The following is an 18,018-nucleotide window of genomic DNA, read 5'->3' as shown; positions in this document are numbered from 1 at the left end:
ACTGTATGGCCTAATGAGACTGTTGCTACTCCAGGCACATTAAAGTGATTATTAGGTTTGTAAATGCAACTTCTGTTTGTTTTTTGCATCCTTTGTTTCACCCTTCCTCAGTTGCCTCTGTGGTGAGTGAGCCTCTGCAATTCTGATTTCACTGTTGTGAGTTGTCTACTTCTATGGCTTTTTGGTGACCCACATTTGTGTCACTTCATTTGATACACTGGAGAATGTTTTTAGATGTTTTCCTCTTTTAGCCCAATTTATAATAGTTCTCTTTCTATTCACTGAATAGCTATAACTGGGGAATCTGCTATTTTTCTTTCTCTTTATAGACATTTGTCCTTTTGTATTTTATGCTGGTAATCACTTCTCTTGCTAGTTGAAGAATATTATTGTCTTTCCATGTTTTGAAACAGGGACTCTTCTGGCATTCTGGGTGGGACAGATCTTCATTTTATGTGTAACTGTCCCTCAAATTGCAGAACTCTTAGCATCCCTGGTCCCCTGCCACTGTCTGTCAGCAGTAATCTCTAGTTGTGATGACTCACAATGCCCCCACATATTTCTCAGTGCCTTCTGGAGTGGCAGTACTGCCCAGGTTGAGAACCATTATTTATAGTAAAATACAGATGTCTAATCTGGTTTTTGGATGAAGTTCATGAAACCACATAATTAATTAGGCGATGTTGAATGAAGATTTTCAGTTTGCTGGCATTCATTTGAGTATGAATTGTTATTACCAATTTTAGCGTCCTGCTAGAGTTCTTGTTTTTTATTTTTTTTATTTTTTTTAAGTGTATCTATTTATTTTTATTTTTTTTGGCTGAGTTGGGTCTTAGTTGTGTCGCGCGGGCTCTTTGTTTCAGCACGCTGGCTTCTCTCTAGTTGTGGCTTGCAGGTTTTCTCTCTCTAGTTGTGGTGCACGGGCTCCAGAGCGTGTGGGCTCTGTAGTCTGCGGCATGCAGGCTCTCTAGTTGAGGCGTGTGGGCTTAGTTTCCCTGTGGCATGTGGGATCTTAGTTCCCCGACCAGGGAACAAACCCCCCTGCATTGGAAGATGGATTCTTTACCACTGGACCACCAGGGAAGTCCCCATAGCATCCTACTAGAGTTCTTAAAGGAGGTAAAGTAGTATCTAGTCTCTCAGCCCAGAAACATAAAACTGGTGTACGTGTACATTTCTAAAGAGAGAAGATGAGAATTTTATTTTATATTTTAGTTAAGATCTGATAGCATTGAGTATATAATGAAGAAGTTATGAAATAGCAATTTAATGTTATTTTTAAAAAAAACTAGTTTGATTCTTTGGGAAAGAAAATTAGTGAAGCAAGTTTTAAAACCAATAAACTTTAAAAGTTTTTGTTTCTTTATTTCTATAGCAAGCTAAATGGCACTCAGTTAAGGAACTCAGTTTTATATTAATTAAAAATGTAACTAAAACCTAAATACTTTCCTTGGAGCAGATTTGCCTTTTTTCTTTATAGAAAAATGTTTATAAATATATATCATATTTATCATAGTTTCTCTAATATTTAGTCATTTAAAAATCTTTATATGACTTCAGAGTGTAAGTCAGAAGCTGATGGCTGGATTTGTGGAGTGTTTGGATAGTGAAGATACAGAAGAATTTGTACGTCTAGAAGAGGGTATGTCTTAGATTAACATGTATATTTTTTATTTTATGTAAATGCTTACTGTAAAGAAAACTGTTGAATGTCTAGTGGTGATGTAAGAGAAATTTGAGAATTTGCTAGCATAAAAGTATATAAGGCTTTTGGGAAACCTCTTAAATCTGAACTTAATGTAATGGCTAATCAAGGAAACCTCTTAAATCTGAACTTAATGTAATGGCTAATCAAGTAAACTAAAACTAAAGAAAACATGGAGGTTTGGGACACAAGTTTTATATTTTTCCATTTGATTTATGTTAACTTTTTATTGTTTTGTGATTTCCACATTAAGGATCAGAACTTGAAAAGAAATTAGCTGGAATCCATCATGAAACAAGAATCCACATCTTGAATCTTCTCATCACCTCTCTGGAACGCAATCCACCAAATCTTGCTCTCTACCTATTGGGCTTTGAATTGAAGAAACCTGTCAGTACCACAAACCTACAAGACCCAGGTATAGCCATTAAGACACATAGGCATTTATTTCTTTTCATATTTATGTTGCTAAATGGTCATTTATTGAATTCCAGGCTCATGGGATAATTCACTGAAAGAAATAAATAATGTATGAAAGGTAATGTGATGGGCCAATCTTTAGGACTTAGATCAAGTGTGGACAAACTAAGCCTTGAAAAGTTAGTATTTAATAAATTTTCTGTATCAATATTTGAAAGGATGTTTATGGTAGGGTATATGTGTATGGAATTTAAGTTTTATAAAGGTATTTTAAGGTTTCTAATGCAGACATTTGAAAAGAGAAGCTGAATTTCCTTTTGGTTTTATGCAGGAGTGTTAGGTTGCCCTCGGACCTGCCTTCATGCCATCTTAAACATCTTGGAGAAGGGAACTGAAGGGAGAACAGGCCCGGTGGCAGTGAGAGAATCTCCTCAACTCGCTGAGCTGTGTTACCAGGTATACAGAGGGCTGCACTTTGTAGCACTTAGGAGAAGAAGCTTAATTAGATGGTTGATTCCATCGCAGATATGAAAGTATAACAGTATGACTGAATTGAAATGAGTTTCATTTAGAAGTTTGACCAGTCTTTCATTTATGGATAAAAATCCTGTAGATCTACATGATCCTATATGTTGATCATTTGAAAAATAAGGGAAGTTGGATGCATTTAGACCAGATAATGTGGGAACTTTTCAAGGATGCTGTGTTTCAAGTTGTTTCCTTTTGGTGACGAGAGTAGTAGATTTGAGTCAGAAGACCTCTGGTTCCTATCTCTGCCCCTTAACTAGCTACGTCACCTTGGGCGTGCCATGAAACTTCTCTGAGTTTTTAATCTGTGAAATGGGCTGTTGTGAGACTTACATGAGAATGCAAGAATGTAAGTGAAAGTACTTTTTAAGAACCATGTAAATTATGCAGCCCTACAGCTATATGTAAGGTGGTAGACAGTGAAATTAATGTAAGTTTAAACTGTAATGAGAACTGTTGTCTTACTTGTTTTATTCTTTTGTTTATTTCTTGTTTTATTCATTTTATAAGTGTTTTAAGAACTAGGCTTTATAAGATACGACTAATTTCTCAATTTAAGTGACACCCTGACTCTCATTTTCATGATAAGAAATGCGTCATTAACTTATAGTAACATGGAGATTTTTCTTTGTTATTTTCCTGGTTTTCTTTTTGTAATTCTTTACTGTTTTCCTCTATCCTCTAGCTATCCAAACAACCCTTCACTTCTAAGTACTACAGCTAGGTCTTCCTGTGAATCCCTTAATTTGGGAACAAACTTGATGTATATTTTAGCACAGTGTTACAGATTTTGACATATTTAGGTAGAAGCAATTGATAAGGTTAATCATCTGGGTTAAAGGAGTTAGGCAGGTGAAGTAAGTGAATGAAACCAGATTTAAGACAAATAGATGGGGAGGAGAGGGAGAGGACAATCTGGCAGACTGGAGAGCACATGCCCTGCTACTCAGCCCCTGCTCATTTTTACCCTGTTGGGATGCAGGCCCTGGTTTGCCAGAACCTCTGATTTTCGAAACACTGTACTGGCCAAACAAAACATGTCTAAACCAGCAGTCCGCCAGTTTATTACACGTGCTCTGACTTTGCTACTCAAAATGTGGACCAGCATCATCAGCATCACCTCTTGGGAGCTTGTTAGCACAGAATCTCAGGCCCCTCTCTAGACCTGCTGAGTCAGAATCTGCATTTTAACAAGAAGCACTGCTCCATTTTTTATGAAAGAGGCTTCCTTTACCTCTAGGTTTATTTATTTGTTTGTTTGCTTGTTTGTTTATTTATTTAGGCTGTGTTGGGTCTTTGTTGCTGCGCGCAGGCTTTCTCTACTTGCGGCGAGCGGGAGCTACTCTTTCTTGTGGTGTGCGGGCTTCTCATTGTGGTGGCTTCTCTTGTTGCGGAGCACGGGCTCTAGGTGCGCGGGCTTCAGTAGTTGTGGCTCGCGGGCTCTAGAGCACAGGCTCAGTAGTTGTGGCGCACGGGCTTAGTTGCTCCGCGGCATGTGGGATCTTCCCGGACCAGGGGACAAACCTGTGTCCCCAGCTTTGGCAGGCAGATTCTTAACCATGGTGCCACCAGGGAAGTTCCAACCTCTAGGTTTATACTTCACTATGCTTCAGGAAAAAATTAAACCTCTAAGAAGAGCTTGTTAGTTTAAAAATAAATTTGATCATATGGAAGGGAAATAATTTGGGCCTTGTTGATACTTTCATCATCCAGCAGTATGAGGTCTTCTGGTTGAAGAGTTGACACTGAATCTTGTGCCTTTGCTCTCTTCACTTTAACGATGGAGATTTTTCCTACCTGGTCTTGGGAACTAGGAAGTGTATCACGCAAACCCTTGTAAAGTGGCTTGTCATGCTTTTGGAACTCACTATTTTGTCCTTCTCCCTCTAATAGTATTACTTCTCCCATATCTGAGCATATTTGAGCATCTGTTCTTGAATCTTCTTAACTTACCATCTAATATGAATAACTTGGTTTTGTTTTGAGAAGTTCAGTATAGAGTGTCAAAAACAATATCAAAGCTGTTTGAAAGACAAGCATACATCTGCAAGTACTTAAGCTTTACCTTGTGTTCCCTTCTTATCTTTACCTTGGGTATACATGTTATTTATTTAGGTATGTTCAGTAGACACACAGTTTTGTGCCCCCCCGCCCCATAAACTTTCTATGCTGCTACAATATAAATTACACTTAGGTTGTTTCTAGTCTTTTTACTCTGCTTTACTCAACATCTTTAGTTACCTTTTGTTATTTTATATTTTTCTTAAGACTGTATTTCTAGACACAAATTGAATTTACAGTCCATTGTCATTACTAGTTGTATAGTCACAGCGGACACTGAATTGGTGAATACTGAACCATTGCTCTTTGGGAATACATAGGGTTAGATACCTGCAAGGGATTCTCTGATCCCAACATTTTTATCAACTGATTAATACATAACCTTGGTTTTTAGAAGTTACTTCTGAGTAATTTGCTACTAATAATAGTTAAAATACTAAAACTTGTTAATTAACTACATGTATATATATTGGAGTTGGCCAAAAATGTCATTCAGGTTTTTCATAACATCTTACGGAAAAACCCGAACAAACTTTTTGGCCAACTCAATATTAATATATTTAGGGTGATTTCAAGATTAGTCCTATAGTACTGTTGTCAGCATTCTCCAATTGTATTCCAGTATATTTTGAGTTAGTGTGCCAAGAACTGCATGTAACTCTGAGCTTTTATTTTATATGTACATGTGTTTATCCATTTTGCTTTAGTTGCTAATGGGTCTTAGTTTCCACTTAGTAGATTTAAGTTCGCCTTTTATCTTAAAATGTATAATATAAAAAGCTGATTTGGGAGTTTTCTTATTTTACTGTAATTCTTTAGGTGATATATCAGTTATGTGCATGCTCTGATACATCTGGTCCTACTATGAGATACTTGAGAACCAGCCAGGACTTCTTATTTTCTCAGTTGCAACATTTACCATTTTCTAACAAAGGTAGGACATTATTTTCCCTTATTATTAAAACAAATCTGTAAAATATGTGTTGAGTGATTTTAATTTCATAACAGTTGGGGGTAGCAGTTTTAGAATTTGTGGAATTCTGTTCTCATTTTATTACTTTGCTTCTTTGTTCCTTTGGGTTGCTTTTGTAATTTGTGCTTGAGAAACCTGATGTTTTAACTGCCAGCATAAAATTATTTAAAAATAGCCTGTTAAGTATGGAATTTGATCCTTTTACTAGCAAATAAAATTTTAAAATTGTGTTGAAGGGATAAGAAAATATTTATATAAAAAGATTTTGGAAATTTAGATTTTTTGAGTGAAATTGTTTCATAAAAATCTGTTTTACTTTTGTTTCTTGTGTATATATTGAAACCAATTCAGGTCTTGAAATGAAAAATAGAAAACTAATTACGATGGAAACTATTTATAACTTTAGTTTATTGGCCTGATCAACACAGTTATCCCAGGCTACCTATGTTTTATAGGATTCTATTTTATATAATTTTCTTTTTGATCAAGTTATAAGTTTTCTGAGTTCATATTATATCCAGACGGTAGTGGTTTTATTGAGTTTTTTTAAAGTTTATTTTGCATCATCTTTATGTTTTAGGAAATCTAGGCTTACAAATTTCATAATAAATTTCCATTACTAGTAATTATCAGCTTCTGTTTACTTTTTAGAGTGTGGTGTGAGAGACTGTTGGGAATTACCTAGTGGCAAAAATTTTCACTTCATTTTCGTAATAAGTGTATTTTATTTTTAGCCCTAAGATTTTGTTTATAAGAAAGTTTTTAAGAAACCCTTTTTAATACCTAATTAGAAAAAAACAGTTAATATCTTGCCTATTATGCTTTGTACTTTTAAAAAATTGATCTAGCTTTGCTTGTAATCATTATTACTAGCAGTAGTAGTAGTGTTTGGTGAATTTTATATTTATAAAACTGTCATAATTTAGGACTTCAAAGCCAGGCATATTGAGATAATATTGGATTCAAAAACTTCTATTGTATAAGACATTCCCAGTCCTAATTATATATTAGACCAAATGTCCTTCATAATCTCAAGACATCATAAAATTATGCAATTTAGATTTATTTTAGTTTTTAAAAATGTATTTGTTTTCTGAAATAAGAATCAAATTTTATGATAGTGGTTTTTTTTAAACAAGTTAAATATTTGAGAATTACTTGGGTTTTCTTTTTTATTTTCGTGATTCAAGGATTTATTAAGTCATACATGCAAAACATACTGCTAATCGCATTAGCAAAAGATCAATGTAAAAACACTCCACCATTCTGCAACTGTCAGCTTAAAAAATTTTGTTCTAGTGGTTGAAAGGTCCAAGCTCATATTCTTGCCAGTGGGTAAGTTGTGCAGAACTTTGTTAGCATGAGCACAGGGTTGACAGAACCTCAGAGATCCCAAGGAACATTGTTCGGGCAAGGACAGGAAGCGTGTGTGCACTCAGTGAGGCAAGCGGTGGGGGGGTCAGTGTTATTAGTCCAGGTGCAGTGTCGGTGATCTGGCAAGGTTTACAGTTTAAGAATATCTGAAGTATTTTAAAAACTGTAAAGCTGCAACACATGATTTTTATACCTAGTTACTAGAAGACCAAGGAAAGCACTTATTGGCTTTGAATAAAGTAACATGAAAACAGGAATGCACTTTTACTAATCTACAAAAAAATTTTTCTAATGCATATTCAGAAAGATTTTATAATACAAGGAGGCATATTGCTCATTAAGAAGGGGTTCTAGGGGCTTCCCTGGTGGCGCAGTGGTTAAGAGTCCACCTGCCAATGCAGGGGACATGGGTTCAAGCCCTGGTCTGGGAAGATCCCACATGCCACAGAGCAACTAAGCCCGTGCACCACGACTACTGAGCCTGCACTCTAGAGCCCACAAGCCACAACTGCTGGGCCCGCGTGCCTAGAGCCCGTGCTCCGCAACGGGAGAAGCCACTGCAATGAGAAGCCTGTGCACCGCAACAAAGAGTAGCTCCCGCTCGCCGCAACTATAGAAAGCCCACAAGCAGCAATGAAGACCCAATGCAGCCAAAAATAAATAAATAAAATAAATAAATTTGTAAAAAAAAAAAAAAAGGGGGGGGGCGGTTTCTATAAGAAAAGCACTTACTAAGTTTGAAACTATGAGAATGACCAGGTCAAAGATGCATTAAATGCCCAATTTCAGGAGGGATAGGCAGGTTTAAGGAAAAGGAAAAGCTTAAGAAAACACTTACTGATGATACTGACCTTTCTTCATCATCTACTGCAATTGACAGAAATTAACCTTTTAAAACTTTTACCTGTGACACTTTTAAAAGTTTTATTATTACGTATACAATGTAGTGTAAATTAATCTCCATATTTTGTTAAAATACTGTCTTCATCCTCTGATCACAAGTGTTCCACACACGCCACCCAGCGCACCCACGGCCAGAGCAGAATGCTTCATCGGAGGGAGCACAGGAGTAAGAGCTCTGTTCAAAATCTCGCAAAGGCTAACACACTAATTTGTTCTAGAAATCTCACTGTGAAATCAAAAAGATTGATCCAAAGAGCCGAGCTGTTACATTCATTCATTATGATGTAAAGTACAATGTTAGGTAGTGAACATGGGCTGGTCAATCAGGATGCATTAAATGACAGCGTCTCAGGAAGGAGGCTGTACTGCTCTTCACGTCTGAAACTCATTAGCGAGCGTCTGCATCTCCTGCCTCAGAAGCTACAGTCTCTTCCAAGCAAAGGTCTTTAAACAGTTTAGTGGTTAGTGTTCTTAGCCCCGCAGTGCAACTTAGTTCACAAGGTATTTTGGCAACTCTTAATCTGAGCAAGAATAGGGGCTTTGAAGAATAAAGCTTTAAGGAAGCTTGTCGTTCTAGGGCTAAACTTTAATAGAATGTGAAAGTTTGAACTCTTACACTTTAAACCAACAAAACCTGGAAATTACTGATTGGTTCAAAATGGTTTTATGGAAAAACTAATCTGTAACAAAAACTTGGCATTGAGTGCAAAGTCTTCACCGTTTGAGCAAAGCGTACAAAGGGTCCTGGGGGACGGGACAGGCAGGAGGGCCCCAGACATTCACAACAGCAGGCATTTTCTCTTTCTCTGCTTGACGGGAGGTGGGCAGAGAACTGCCCAGGTAGCTTCATCAAAAACTGTCTTGAGGCCTCGCTGCATGAGCGCCGAGCACTCCTGGCATTTGATGGCACCGATCTCCTTGGCCATGGCAAGCCCTGCGGGTAGGTGATGGGTGTCAGCTTCTTCTCCTTCAGTTTCTCAATCGTGTCTTTATCATCCCTCAGATCAAGTTTCATCCCCACCAGGATGATAGGAGTGTTGGGACAGTGGTGTCACACTTCAGGGTACCACTTTGCGCGAACATTTTCAAACGATGCAGGACTCACAAGAGAAAAGCAAATTAAGAATCCATCTGTTTGTGGATAGGGTAGGGGGCGTAATAGGTCATAATCATCTTGTCCAGCTGTATCCCACAAGCCCAGATTCACCAGTTTTCCATCCGCCATAACATTGGCAGAATAGTTGTCAAAGACAGTGGGGTATACTCTCCAGGAAAGGCATTGGTTGTGTAACTGATGAGGAGGCAAGTTTTACCTACAGCGCCGTCTCCCACCACCACACACTTGATGGCCTGCATCTGTTATGGTAGACTCAGAATCCTCTACGTCTGTGTGAAATTATTCTGTTGACAGAAACTTGATTCTCTTTTGATCTTCAATTGCTTTTGCTCACCTTTCATACACATATACTAGTTTATTTTTTCTCCCTTGGCATCTTTTTTTTTTCTTTTTTAATTTTCTAGAGTGATAAATTATTATGGTGCCAATTTTCATAAGTTATTGGCTATGTTACATGGGAAAATAGCTGGTGAGTTGCGGATTTTAGGTCTGTTCTGATCTTGTGTTATTATACTGGGAAACTAAACATTCATATTTCAATTCCAGAATATGAAATATCTATGCTGAACCAAATGTCATGGCTGATGAAGACTGCCTCGATAGAACTAAGGGTGACTTCTCTGAATCGCCAACGGTCACACACCCAGAGGCTCCTTCACCTCCTACTGGATGACATGCCAGTGAAACCATACTCAGGTGAACATGTGTTGGCATTTGTATTGTTATGCTGCTGACTGGTCTGTGTGAATGCAAGCTCAGATCTGAATCTTATGGTTAGTATGTGATTGTAGGCCAAACAAGTTCTTTCTGCCTTTAGAATTCTTTTCCTTAAAACACAAAATCACCCATAATTGCCATTTTATTGTTGTTTGGAGCATTCACATTTTGCTGTATTCATAGACACAGATACACAGTGGAGTTTGTCACACTGAGCCAGCATGACTCTAATACGTATTTTGCATGCCAATTAAGCATAAGCTTTCCTAATCATCTCACTGGCATGATTGGGTCCTGCCTCTTTTGGGGTTCTGATTATGCTCTCTACAATTGTGAAGTGGATCTCATAGAGACGGAAAGAATTAGATGAATGTTGTTGATAAGTCCTCATCATCTTTGCATTTTAATTATCCATTTGCAAGGGGCTCTTTGACCTAGAAACAGTGACATAGAAATAAAATACCTTGTGTTTGTTATTTCCAAATAAATTTTATGAGTGTGTTGTTCTTTTTCTGATCTGTTATTACTGATGCTCCAACAGATGGGGAAGGAGGAATAGAAGATGAAAATAGGTCTGTCTCTGGGTTCCTGCACTTTGACACTGCTACAAAAGGTAAAAGCCCTTTGAATTTGTAATAAATTTGTAGATACGTTTATATTAAATTGCATAAAATTTCAAGAGGTAATTAATGCCTGTATCTGCAAATTCTGAACTGATGTAGAAAAGCTATATAAAGGATTGCTTGTCATCAAAAAAAAATTTTTTTATAACTAAGATGATAGGATGGGAAAACAATATTTTTGCAAATGAATGTATTAGAAATAAAATCCAATTTAGATTTCAACACAGTCTTCAATTTCCAGACTGATGTCCTTTCTGAACATAGCGCTGTCTTTGAGGGTGAGCTGAGTACAGTGGTTAGCTCTTCTGTTCAGTGTCCCAAGTAAAATAGAACTACTTTTTATTATTTCTAGTACGTCGAAAAATTCTCAGTATTCTCGACTCCATTGACTTCAGTCAGGAGATCCCCGAGCCTTTGCAATTGGATTTCTTTGATCGGGCCCAGATTGAACAAGTTATTGCTAACTGTGAACACAAGAATTTACGGGGACAGACAGTCTGCAATGTCAAGGTGAGCGTTTCTTTAGAGCATGTGCAGTATCAAGTGGTTCAGACTTTGAGTCGTTAAGGAAAAAATAACTTTTTATTTTCTGATAGAGATATTGGTTTATTGGACTGGTTTTCACTTTTCAAACAGTCAGGAAAGAAAACTGAATAGGCCACACTAATTTTTGCCTCTATAAAAGGTTCCCTATCACCTTCCTCTTAGTAGTCATGCTACCCAGCTATAACTATGGAGTGGTTTTACCTATTTAACTCTCTACCAGGTAAATGGTAATCACCTCACTAGTAGGAAGAAGCTATCCCGTGCAGTTCCACTAACTTTCCTGCCACAGACGCTCTTTGGTACCACTCTCCGGCATGTGAGGGATATATACTGTTTTTGACAGAAACTGGACAGTGCCACTATTAGATTATATATAAAGGTATCTGAAACTTTTCCCTCTAGGGCAGTTTAGAGTAATTGCTAGGTTATTGTTCTACCAGTGTCTGAAATGGTCTTATTTTTCTCTCATTTCTCAATTATATAGCTTCTTCATAGAGTTCTTGTAGCCGAAGTAAATGCCCTTCAGGGTATGGCAGCCATAGGACAGAGACCTCTACTAATGGAGGTGAGCCCTGTTGAGTATATGTTAGTTTTAACCTTTTAACTATTTAACTACTTAAGTTGCCAGTTAGAAGGCAAAACAGCGAATTGACTTCTAGTTCATTATTAGTAAACTACTTAAAAGTTAAATTTTAATGGTATCTTTCACTTTTGACTTTGTGACTGTTAAAAGCTGAACTGGAGTTAATGTCTGGATGCCAGAACAAATGACATCTTTTCTGCTAAGCTAGTTGAGGATTTTGTAACCTTTTCATACTGTGTAATAGAGTTCACATGCTCCCTATCAGCGAGGAAGGAGTCATTTGTCACCACAAATGGGGAGATACGGGTAAGAGAGCAGGTGGGAAGAACCACATTCATGGAAACACAGTTGGTGAGGCCAAAGCAAGAGGCAAAGAAATAAAAGACACATCAAGGAAACATGCCATTGAACTTGGGTTTTAGGGAACTCTAGTGTTCCGGAGTAAATATAACTAGACAGTTGCAAGAAAAGAGAAGATAGGGTTAAAAACTCATTTCCACCCATGTCACCTCTGCCCCCTGCCTTACACACACACACATGCGTGCGTGCACACACACACACAGCCTTATTTATTATTTTTCATAGCTTTGGCCACCAGTATAATGTGAAAAGTTATCTGCTGACTTGTAAGCATGTGGAAGGTTTCCGGAGTATACTATAAATGTTTTCGGATTAACTGACAGTGTTAAAAATTTGGCCACCAGTATAATGTGAAAAGTTATCTGCTGACTTGTAAGCATGTGGAAGGTTTCCGGAGTATACTATAAATGTTTTCGGATTAACTGACAGTGTTAAAAATAGGAACCTGTTGGTTGAAAGACGTTATTTGCCTGTGTGTTAACCTTGCAATTCAATTTCTGTGGCTTTAGGAAATCAGCACTATACTTCAGTACGTGGTAGGAAGAAACAAATTGTTGCAGTGTCTTCATGCAAAACGGCATGCTCTGGAGTCTTGGAGGCAGCTGGTAGAAATTATACTGACAGCTTGCCCTCAGGACCTCATTCAGGCAGAGGATCGACAACTGATTATTCGTGATATTTTACAAGATGTGCATGATAAGGTGACATGCTTCATAAGTTACTTTATACTGCCAAACGAATATTTATATCATTTAAACATATAGTTGGCCACTCCTTTTTTCCCATTTTCCATTTGGAGTAAATAGAGTTGTGCAATGCCAGTGTTAAGACTTTCCTTGAGAAAGGTATTAGCTCTGTACAGTAACGGTTCTCAACCAGAGTGTGTATCAGAATTTTCTAGGAAGCTTTTTAAAAATCTACATGACACATCTTACCCTAGACCTACTGAATGGGAGACTCTAGTGGTGAGGCCATTATGTTAATTTCCACAAAAAACCTCTAGGGGATTCTGATAGGACTCCCTTCTGGTTAACAACACATTACCCAGCATTCTATTTAAATTTCTTTTTGTGTATTAGCTTCTACTGTGTTTGAACAATACAATTCCATTCTTATATTCTTTTTTTTTTTTTAATTTTATTTATTTATTTTATTTATGGCTGTGTTGGGTCTTCGTTTCTGTGCGAGGGCTTTCTCTAGTTGTGGCAGGTGGGGGCCACTCTTCATTGCAGTGCGCGGGCCTCTCACTATCGCGGCCTCTCGTTGCGGAGCACAGGCTCCAGACGCGCAGGCTCAGTAATTGTGGCTCACGGGCCCAGCTGCTCCGCGGCATGTGGGATCTTCCCAGACCAGGGCTCGAACCCGTGTTCCCTGCATTGGCAGGCAGATTCTTAACCACTGCGCCACCAGGGAAGCCCATTCTTATATTCTTATGGTAATTGAAAAGCTAAATGTATAAGACATGTTAATGACTGTAGCTGAAAGCAGGGTGCTCACTCTGATTTGTCTTTCTGCTTTAAGATACTGGATGATGAAGCAGCACAGGAGTTAATGCCGGTGGTAGCAGGTGCTGTGTTCACCCTGACCGCTCACCTAAGCCAAGCCGTTCGCACAGAACAGAAGCAACCAGTAGTCTTGGGACCCGGAGAGGCTCATTATGCTTTTGTGCTTGATAACTCTTGCACCTCACCTCCGCCCGCAGAGAATGCAGTGGTGGGGTTTGCCTCTATTGGAGATTCTTCGCTTCATATCATATTGAAGAAACTGTTAGACTTCATTTTGAAGACAGGTTTTTTCATCTAAATTTCCTATAACTTACAACTTCTGTATTTGTTTTAACTTAATTTGAAAAAAGGTTTTTATGCTGCTATATTTTCCTAGGTGGCGGATTCCAGCGAGTGAGGACGCATCTGTATGGCTCTCTGCTTTATTACTTACAGATTGCCCAGAGACCGGATGAACCAGACACCTTAGAAGCAGGTAGAATTAGATTTCTGTCTTTTCTGTTTTTAGAGATTGGTTACTTTAAATTAAAAAAAAAAAATCACCTTTTCATCTTTTGGCTCAGCAAAGCTATAATAAATGAGTCTTCACGGAATCAAAGTGCTTCCTCTAAAGTCAAGGAAGAATGTTTAGTTTTTCTAAAATTGTGACAATGGTACAAAAGTAATGTAAACACAGACCCTCAAATACTACTTTAGCTTATATATTTTTGTAACTCCCACTCACCTCTGGTCCCATTGAACAATACATACAGTACATATCTTTTAAAATAGCTCTGTTATTCCATAGTATAGAAGTACCATTTGTTTAACCATTTGCCTTATTCATAAGTGTTTAAATTGTTTCTAATTTTTTACTATCACAAAAAAGCTGCATCAAATATTCTTTTATATGCCTATATATTTCTCAAGAAGGATACTTCATGGTGGAATTTCCATGTGAAAGAGGGTGCACATTTTTATTTTAATAGATTCTACCAAATGGCCTTCTACCAGTTTAAATTCTCATCAGTAGCATACATATGTCTTTTTGTACTAATGTGAATTTTTTCTTGGATAAATTCCAAGGAGTTGAATTTCTTGGTCAAAAGATCTGTGTATTTATAAATTTATTTATTTATTTATTTTTGCTGTGTTGGGTCTTCGTTTCTGTGTGAGGGCTTTCTCCAGTTGCGGTGAGCGGGGGCCACCACTCTTCATCGCAGTGCGTGGGCCTCTCACTGTCGCGGCCTCTCCTGTTGCGGAGCACAGGCTCCAGACACGCAGGCTCAGTAGTTGTGGCTCACGGGCCTAGTTGCTCCGCAGCATGTGGAATCCTCCCAGACCAGGGCTCGAACCCGTGTCCTCTGCATCGGCAGGCAGATTCTTAACCACTGCACCACCAGGGAAGCCCAAGATCTGTGTATTTAAAACAATGATAAATCAACTTTGTAAACTATAGTTAGCTTTTTTTCTTTTTTTTTTCTTTTTTTGGCTACGCCGCTCAGCTTGTGGGATCTTAGTTACCCAACCAGGGATTGAACCCAGGCCCTTGGCAGTGAGAGCGCGGAGTCCTAACCACTGGACCGCCAAAGAATTCCCGTATAGTTAGCATTTTTAAATAAGAGTTAATAATATGGATTCTTTCATCGCCAAATGTGAAAAATGTTTTTAACTATTCAGGAGACCAGCGTATAATACTCTTTGCCAGAGTTACTCTGCTATTTAAGAACTTGTCATTAAGTACCTTCTCATAATGGGCTCCTTGTGCTTTCTGAGAACCTTAATGAGTATTTGTTATTTTTTTTTTTTTTTTTTTTTTTTTTTAATTTATTTTTGGTTGTGTTGGGTCTTCGTTTCTGTACGAGGGCTTTCTCCAGTTGCGGCAAGCGGGGACCACTCTTCATCGCGGTGCGCGGGCCTCTCACAATCGCGGCCCCTCCCGTTGCGGAGCACAGGCTCCAGACGCACAGGCTCAGTAGTTGTGGCTCACGGGCTTAGTTGCTCCGCGGCATGTGGGATCTTCCCGGACCAGGGCTCGAACCCGTGTCCCCTGCATTGGCAGGCGGTTTCTTAACCACTGCGCCACCAGGGAAGCCCGAGTATTTGTTATTTTGTACACAGATTCTTTTTTTTTTTATAAATTTATTTATCTGTTTTTGGCTGCGTTGGGTCTTTGTTGCTGCGCGCGGGCTTTCTCTAGTTGTGGCGAGCGGGGGCTACTCTTTGTTGCGGTGCGCAGGCTTCTCATTGCGGTGGCTTCTCTTGTTGCGGAGCACGGGCTCTAGGCACATGGGCTTCAGTAGTTGTGGTATGTGGGCTCTAGAGCACAGGCTCAGTAGTTGTGGCGCACAGGTTTAGTTGCTCCGTGGCATGTGGTATCTTCCTGGACCAGGGTTCGAACCCGTGTCCCCTGCATTAGCAGGCGGATTCTTAACCACTGCGCCACCAGGGAAGTCCTGTACACAGATTCTTAAAAACCACTCTGTGTGTAAGACTTAGATTATCTCATATTATTCATTACTGGCTATATATTTTTGTATAATATCTCCCTTAGAATGTAATAAGAGCCAAATGATGTATTTATAGGAATTTCCTACCAGCATAAATAATGCACAAAAATATTTTTAAGGTCGTTAAAAAGAATAGTTCAGAGAAACTTTTTAAACAAATAGGAGTTTTTTTTTACGAGAGATAATCCGCCAACACACCTCCCGCATTTTCCTCTTGACTAAAAAAATTTTTTAACATTGTATTTAGTTGAATTGGCAAAAATCACCACTTAACCACTAGGTGGAGCTCTACAACGTGCTTTATAAGAAGTCATTATCAAGATGTGGTAAAAGCAGTGTGACCATAAAAGAAGATTCTCCTTTTTTTAAAAATCTGTTATCTTTTTATTATTATTATTATTATTATTTATTTTTATTTTTCTCATTTTGGTTGTTGCGGGTCTTAGTTGTGGCTCGCCGGCTCCTTAGTTGTGGCATGCATGTGGGATATGGTTCCCTGACCAGAGATCGAACCCGGGCCCCCTGCACTGGGAGCGTGGAGTCTTAACCACTGTGCCACCAGGGAAGTTGCTCTCCTTTGTTTTTAATTTTCAAATGATCTATTTTTAGAGCAATTTTATCCCTTAAGTAGCTTTTTTTTCTTAGTCATAATTACTGCTTATTTTGACTTGTTTTAGATAGATAGCAAAGTACTTTATTCCCTAGATACTAGTGTTTTTAATTTTCAAATTAGAAATATTAAATTTAATAAATATTTATTGAGCACATACTTTTGTGCCAGTGTACCTACTTTCTGTTGTTTTAAAACAAAAACTGAATTTTTAATGTCTATATACTTATTTTTTCATACCAATTTTTCTTTATTTTTATATAAACATATGTACTGAATACTGGGCAGCCATTTTCCCTGTTTGGTATAAAAGGAATCTGACTTAGAGAGGCTAAGTGACTTGCTTCTTTTTGACAGATCTGAGAATTAGAATTCAGTATCAGCAATGTATTTGTAGCTCATATCACAAATGACTAATTTCTAATAAATAAAGAGCATCTACAAATCAATAACCCAACAGAAAAATGGGCAAAGGATATGAGCAGTTTAGGGAAAAGGAAATTCAGACGTCTCTTAAGCATATAGTTAATTTTCTGAAAATCCATATGGGTGGATCCTATCACTTTGAGCTGGCAATGCAGTAGATCTGGGGAGGAACCAAAGCATATATTGGGTTGGCCCAAAAGTTCAGTTGGGTTTTTCTGTAAGATGATATGGAAAAACCCAAATGAACCTTTTGGCCAACCCAATATTTTTTTGATAAAATTATTTGGAGGATCTTATATGTTTCCTTAATTAAGAACAGTGTAGTTCAAATCAGACATTGCTTTTGCATTTGTAATTCCTGGGGCTTAGTTGACAGCCATTGACATCATGAATATATCTCTTTGTATTTTTTTCACCTTTTTTTTTCTCTCTCTTTTCTACCAGTGACCACTAGAAAGAAAAAGTGGATAATTTGACCAGAGCCTAAATGTTTAATATGAACCCCAATTATTATGTTCTTAATTTCTCTATTGATCTGTTCCTTAAGCTCTAGTATTATAAAAATATTTCACATTTAAAAACAGATTGATAATGACGAAGATATACACTTTTCAGCATATTTTTAATCAGATTGATGTTTTCAATAAAAGCTTATAAAGCCAACCTATAAAGTTATGCTAACACCTCAGTGTAGAGGATATAGTGCATCCTCCTTACTTTTATTTCTGTGAGATTAGCCCTGTTTGAATGTTTTGTTGTAATTTCAGTAAAATGGATTATATTGCTTTTAAAACAGATTCATTTTTAACTTTCCATTTTCTAGGAGCATATCATTCAACTTTAATTTATAGTTGATTGATATAGCTGTATGGAAGATGTCAGTTTGAATTCTTAATTTTAAAATTGTTTAAATTGTAATTTTAAGCACTTTTATTATAAGTTTTTCTCATATGTTCTATTTTCTTCTAAACTGGCTTTTCTTTTTAAGTTTGACAAGTTAATGGTATTCGGTAGTATCTTTTATTTATAAATAAGAATTAGGAATTATAATAAGAATGAGGAATTTTCTGATCTGCTC

The 18,018-nt window shown here is 37.7% G+C and overlaps 1 protein-coding gene and 1 pseudogene across 3 annotated transcripts in view; one reads left to right on the top strand and one right to left on the bottom strand.

Moving 5' to 3' along the window:
* The window catches only part of NUP205 (nucleoporin 205), an 84,265-nt gene that overhangs the window by 35,778 nt on the left and 30,469 nt on the right, over positions 1-18,018 (top strand). For 2 of the 3 annotated variants that reach the window (XR_005021239.1, XM_036863661.1), the window contains exons 20-30: positions 1,561-1,642; positions 1,959-2,123; positions 2,457-2,581; positions 5,534-5,648; positions 9,628-9,777; positions 10,340-10,411; positions 10,774-10,931; positions 11,452-11,532; positions 12,420-12,611; positions 13,432-13,699; positions 13,792-13,890. Coding sequence is in view for 2 of the 3 variants with exons in the window: in XM_036863661.1 (XP_036719556.1) it covers positions 1,561-1,642; positions 1,959-2,123; positions 2,457-2,581; positions 5,534-5,648; positions 9,628-9,777; positions 10,340-10,411; positions 10,774-10,931; positions 11,452-11,532; positions 12,420-12,611; positions 13,432-13,699; positions 13,792-13,890 (1,507 nt within the window). In the remaining variant the exon portion in view is untranslated. The remainder of the gene's footprint in view (positions 1-1,560; positions 1,643-1,958; positions 2,124-2,456; positions 2,582-5,533; positions 5,649-9,627; positions 9,778-10,339; positions 10,412-10,773; positions 10,932-11,451; positions 11,533-12,419; positions 12,612-13,431; positions 13,700-13,791; positions 13,891-18,018) is intronic. The other variant, XM_036863662.1, reaches the window with a different exon arrangement.
* LOC118900848 lies at positions 7,976-9,320 on the bottom strand (annotated as a pseudogene).

This window comes from Balaenoptera musculus, chromosome 9, assembly GCF_009873245.2.
Source record: "Balaenoptera musculus isolate JJ_BM4_2016_0621 chromosome 9, mBalMus1.pri.v3, whole genome shotgun sequence".
Classification (NCBI taxonomy): domain Eukaryota; kingdom Metazoa; phylum Chordata; class Mammalia; order Artiodactyla; family Balaenopteridae; genus Balaenoptera; species Balaenoptera musculus.
The sequence above is the reverse complement of the archived record's forward strand: the minus strand, read 5'-3'. Positions and strand labels throughout refer to the sequence as shown.